This window comes from Anoplophora glabripennis, unplaced genomic scaffold, assembly GCF_000390285.2.
Source record: "Anoplophora glabripennis isolate ALB-LARVAE unplaced genomic scaffold, Agla_2.0 scaffold480, whole genome shotgun sequence".
In the NCBI taxonomy this organism is placed as follows: Eukaryota; Metazoa; Arthropoda; class Insecta; order Coleoptera; family Cerambycidae; genus Anoplophora; species Anoplophora glabripennis.
Window position 1 is genome coordinate 168,997 of NW_019416566.1, and position 5,725 is coordinate 174,721.

The 5,725-nt window shown below is 31.3% G+C and overlaps 1 protein-coding gene across 1 annotated transcript; it reads left to right on the forward strand.

Annotated features, from left to right (window-relative positions):
* The first annotated feature begins 1,012 nt into the window (after positions 1-1,012).
* Positions 1,013-4,460, forward strand: LOC111691709. Its single transcript, XM_023454945.1, has 3 exons — positions 1,013-1,117; positions 3,774-4,043; positions 4,228-4,460. Exons 1-3 carry the CDS (start codon positions 1,013-1,015, stop codon positions 4,444-4,446), a joined length of 594 nt encoding a protein of 197 aa, XP_023310713.1. The 3' UTR covers positions 4,447-4,460.
* The last annotated feature ends 1,265 nt before the right edge of the window (positions 4,461-5,725 follow it).

The following is a 5,725-nucleotide window of genomic DNA, read 5'->3' on the forward strand; positions in this document are numbered from 1 at the left end:
TTATCCTCTCGTAGATTAATATCGTACGTTTTATTTTTATACAAACTCCTAAATGGTAATATTGACTGTAATTATATTTTAAGTAGGCTTAATTTTAACATAAAGCTTCGTACAACAAGATCAACAAACTTATTTTATTTAAATGTAAATCCTAATAATTATAGTTGTAATTCACCTATTACTTTAATCCAGAAAAACTACAACGAGTATTTCAGTCACATAGATTTGTTTGATAAATCATTTAATCAAGTCAGGCGCTGTGCTATTGATGTTTTTTGTTAAAAATTTATTGTCTTTTTTTATGTTTGTTAGATTATATATTTTTTCCTTAGATATTAGTTTCTTTATCACATATGAACATTTTTTCTTTTTTACACATAAGTACATACGAGTATGTTTCTTCTCTTTTTCTGTTTGTATGCAATGCACATAGTTATATGGTTAATGTAATCTTAAGTGGTATCCTATAATTGGAATTTCTATAGAAATTCTGTTGGATTCCCTTATTTGTAAATAAATAAATAAATAAATAAATAAATAAATAAATAAATAAATATTTTACACTCTTTTTTTAACATCCTGTATTATACAAAAGAGCTACAGCCACTTGAAAGATAAATTGGAAACTTTATTTTTATTTTTTGACAGCTGTTAATGTTAAAAATGTATTTTTAATTTTTTCACACTAAACGAAAGGGGTACCTACTTTTTACTCGTTGGTTTTTGACATTCTCAAAACTCAGAAAAATAAAAAGTCTGGGCAATTTCTTTTTTGGTTTAAAAGCAAGAAATGCGTATGTTCAATTATCTCGGAAATGGTTTAGTAGGTATTCCACATAAGATTCTATTAGAAAATCTTTTTTTTTTTCAATTATTCTATCTGCAACTTAAGTTGCTCTATGTCACTTTGCTTCAGCCGCTGTATAAAAATTAGACGTATTGTCATTGTCAAATGCTACGTTGACAAAAATTTCAAGAAAGATTGTATTCTATTTTTTCATTACTTTAATATATGACTAAAACACCTAATCTGAAACAGTCAACGCTTCTTCAACTCTATGCAAGAGCTGCAGCACCATGCAGGGATTACTACGGATTGACCATAACGAATTCATGCGTGAGTAACTTAAAAAACAATTTTATTCATAGTCCAGTAACCTCATGAATTTGCTTGGAAAAATTTGTAGAAGTTTTGATATTTGGCGATTATATGTATTTTGAACTGTTTTCTTCGATTTTTTATTTTGTCACCTCGTAAAAAAGTGACCTGAAATTAATTTTTGTATATATCTTGTTACTGGTTGATTTTATAACAAAAATAATTCTGTAATTAATTAAACTACACAATTTTCTCTACAAAAACGGTCTCTATCATTTTTTTCATAAAACTAACCGTTGTCACGTACAAGAATTACAACTCACCAATTACGTAGCGTGTAAAACACTATGCATTTAACGTGTTAAACCTACCGCTCGGATGACCATTAACCTCGCCCTCCTTCACGAAGCTATAAAAGTATTTAAAAAAAAATATGCTGACAAAGAAATTGTATCTAAAGCTGCAGAATACCTTCTCCTCAGACTTTAAGGCTATAATAAAAAGGAATTTATACCTCTGAACACTTATAGGCACCAATGCTTCATAAAATCAGCATACAGGAATACATTTAACATCGGTTCATTGTTTCCTACAGAAGCAGCAGAACAACATTAGTTTCGAACGTATCATCAGATACAGCAATGGATTGGTAACGAAAAACCTGCGGATTAATGGGGATGGAAGAAAGACAACAATGGTCTTGTCCCTCTGACTACACTCCAAGCCCCTGCTCCAGATGTTCTCCTTAAATAAATTTCTTGTAAATGCAAGAAAGGATGTCGGGGAGCATGTGGATGTAGGAAAGCAGGGCTCAACTGTTCTATAATTTGCTGTGACAATAGATGTGATAACAAGTCCCAAGCATTGTGTGATGACGATGAAGACACCGATACGATTTTAGAATGTGTAATGAAATCGATACAGAAAGTATATAAGAAGTTACTGCGCCAGAAGAATTATTCCCACACGATTTCGTTGCCTTCAGCTATCAAAAACATCGATAAAACTGGTCCCTCATATCAAAGCGAAAGAAATTATTGTAATTTTCATTTATCAATTAATGTGTGGATTAGGCCTAGGTACTGGGGAAACAACAGACAAAAAAAACGCACCATATACTCTACTTCATTACTTCATACTATTCAAAACGGATCGGTTTTATGAAAAAAATGGTTAGAACCTATTTTGAAGCAAATTTCCTGATTTCCTGAATTTGTTACATAACTATTTTTGCTATAAAAGCAACGAGTAAAGAGATATCTTAAAACATCTCTTTTTTCCCAATTTATAATTGACGGCGCCGCCGGCAAAGAGGTTGCAAATGAAAAATTTGAAATGAGAAGCCAAAATACGTAAAATTACAGAATATCAAAACTTCTATAAAATTTTCCAGTTATAGGTAAATTACAGCACGTAATTCCAGTTTGTGTTTGACTTGTAGTAGCTAGTAGCTAGTAGCTATTATACAACAAAATTCACGCAAAGAAAAGGTATCGAATATCACAATAAGGCAGTTTCACATTGGTAAAAAAGTACGCGTGCCTCACGGCATTATTCAAATTATCAGTTAGTTTATTGACTACAAACTTTATCTTTATAATATTCCACCTAATTAATATTGGTTAAACAGTTAAATGTAGATAGTAGGTCATACTAAATAAATATTTATCAAAATATTAATTAAATTATTAAGTTCATTTATTAAACCCTTAAAATTCGCCTATTTCACTTTACTATTTCTCTAGGGCGCCGCCCTCCTTAGAAATTTTCATAGTAAAAAAATTGTATTTAAAATTTAAAATTCGTTGCAAAACTCTGAATACGTGGACACCTCGTAGCTCGCTCCTACATCTGTAAAATGTGTACAACGGTGCTTATGGTTACCATTGCGCAGCAGTCCAAGACGGAGTGAGAGTAGCGCATATTTACTATGAAGTTTGGACTCTGTTTAGTCCGCTCCTAACGAAATAATAGCTATTTACTGCTTTTTTCCTAAACGTAATTTGTTTTAGTGACCAATCTAAATGAAAAATAAACCGTAACAACATATCGCGCAGATATTTCCTCCAACACGTACTAACACGCAGATGATGCTCTACAAAATATCGCCCGATAATTCACGACAGATTTATCTGCCGTTTGATCGCTGTGTTAGTGTACGTAACAAAATAATCGCTCCAAATTATTTGACAACAATTTATCCGCCAAAATTTTGGTATTTTACAATTTTTCTTGATGACCCAAACTAGCAGTTTTATCTTTACAATTTACGCAATTCAACGATAAATCGGCCAAATCGGTCAATAAAACTGCTCGCGTATATTCAGCTATTGTTATTATCCTGTACACTTTTAAAATGGGCAGAGCAAGCCGAGTTATCGATGGAGTCAGTGGATCCAAAAATGTTTTTTCTTTGAATGTGCTAGGTCTGTCGCAACACACTGTATGTTTATCTACACGTGGAAAACATTTATCTAATATTTATTACAGGGTGTTCTTTAATGATATGCGAATATTAAAAGGTAATTCTACAAGGAAAATAATGATAGTTTTTTTGGACCATAGTTTATAAAGCAAATTATCATTAATTTTTCATGTAGAATCAGACCCTTAAATATTCGCATATCATTAAGGAACACCCTGTATATGCAACAGATTTTTGCTTAATTTTCAGATTTCTATTAATGCTTGGAAAATTACTCACGGACCCCACGTTATGCCAAAGCAAAAAATTTGTTTACTAGAAGATGTGATACAGGATAAATTTCTCCAAGAAGAAATAAAAAATATATTCGGCGGTAATGTGTTTGATTATATCATGGATTTAGGAAACAAAAAGAGAAAACTGGAAAATTTACCTACTGCACTTTTTTTAAACATATTGAAATATTTGAGAGCAAATGATGTGCTGAAATTGATGCAAACCAACAAAATATTTTTCGAGGTACAATCAGTATCTCAGTGTTTCTATAGTAAATATGTACATATTTTTTTAAGTAATTTTCCTCGCTTGTTTAACACCAAATACTGAAAATATTAAACTCATTTTTAATAAATAATCATACTGAATAAAACAGTATTTTTAACGCAAGTTTAATCAATGTAATAATGCATATTTTTTGTATTAGTTATGCAATACGGAATTGGTTTGGCTGATGATGTTCCAGAAGATATTAAACAGATCCCCCTCAATTGAAGAGAAAAGAATGGCCCTAGAGTACGGATGGAGGGAGGTGTTAAAAAAGCGTATGGCGTATATAAGAAAAGTTTTCAATGAGAACAAACAACAAAAGAAAAAGCAGCTTGCAGATCCAACTAGGAATAAAAAAGTGGTCAAGGCCAAGTAAAACATAATCTATTATTATTAAGATATTAGGTCTCGATATTTCAAATAAATTAAAATAAAACTACTTTTCTATATGTACTTTCACTCTCTACTTCTTTTTAGTTTTAATTGTTTTTTTAGTTCAACAGGTATAGTTTACTTTTTATTTTCTTCAGCTTTACACAGTATCGTTGAAATTTACATTACTTGGGCAAATGCTGTTGACTAGATATTGCGGGTGTATTTCAATGCTAGACAGAGCTGAAGTCTGCAGAGTAGTTATTTTCAACAATATTATTAGTTAAAAGCTTTATTTCGTCTAGTAGGTATAACACTTATCATGATTTTATCGTACCTATGGAATAGTAGATTGTTCTCTGCCAGTAGTAATTTCTGCAAGCAATGCTTGCCAGTAATAGAGTACAAGCCCATCGGAAATTTTCAAGGGGTCATTTGACCCAGCATGAATTACTTATAAATCAATACTACCACATATAACAATAACTTTAGAAACTATGCCGTCAATTCTTGTTGGTACAGGTGAGTACACAGGTTAGCTAAACCTGTCCACAAAGGGAGGGTGGTTTTCGGCAAATACAGCATTTATACCGCAAGTTTCGGATCGATACATAGATAAACTTTTAAGCGACGCCATACGTACTTGCTGATACAGGGGTTAGGAATACAGGGTGCAACCCTCTATTTGTAAGTAGCGTATGGGGGTGATTTGAACCAACATCAAATTCAGTAATTTTAATTCTATTTTATAAAATAATGACATTTTTGGCCATGCCGTACATTTTTCATGAAACATGCTTACTATAGGAAAATTAATTTCCCTCTGAAAAGTAAGATTTCACGGTGCAAAATTTTTGTACGGCATTAATATATTTTGTTAATACTGACAACAATAACCAACAAAAACAAAATGCCGTACAAAAAAAATGGTTGGAATGGCTTAAAATAAATTTTTGCAAATAAGTGTTACTTGCAAGAATTGATTTTATTTTTACTACTATTTTCTCCTTAATACAAATTATTTACTACTGTATGGCATTTCTATAATAAGACTTACAATATCATACAGACATTACACATACATTTTTCAGTAATGCCGTACATATTTGTCGATACAGGAGTGAGATACCCCGGATACAAACCGCTATATTGAATCATTGAAAATGGTCGGCATTGTTGCTAAAACATTATTTAAGATGTAAAATAATTTTTAAGTAATATGCCGTTAAAAAACCATAGGACGATACAAAAATTAATAATTTTATAAATTTGAAAAGCTTATA

Coding starts and splice junctions, on each gene's coding strand:
- LOC111691709 (XM_023454945.1), top strand. CDS start 1,013: ATGACTAAAACACCTAATCTGAAACAGTCAACGCTTCTTCAACTCTAT. Junction 1,118..3,773: donor TGACCATAACGAATTCATGC/GTGAGTAACTTA, acceptor CTTAATTTTCAG/ATTTCTATTAATGCTTGGAA. Junction 4,044..4,227: donor CCAACAAAATATTTTTCGAG/GTACAATCAGTA, acceptor TTTTTGTATTAG/TTATGCAATACGGAATTGGT.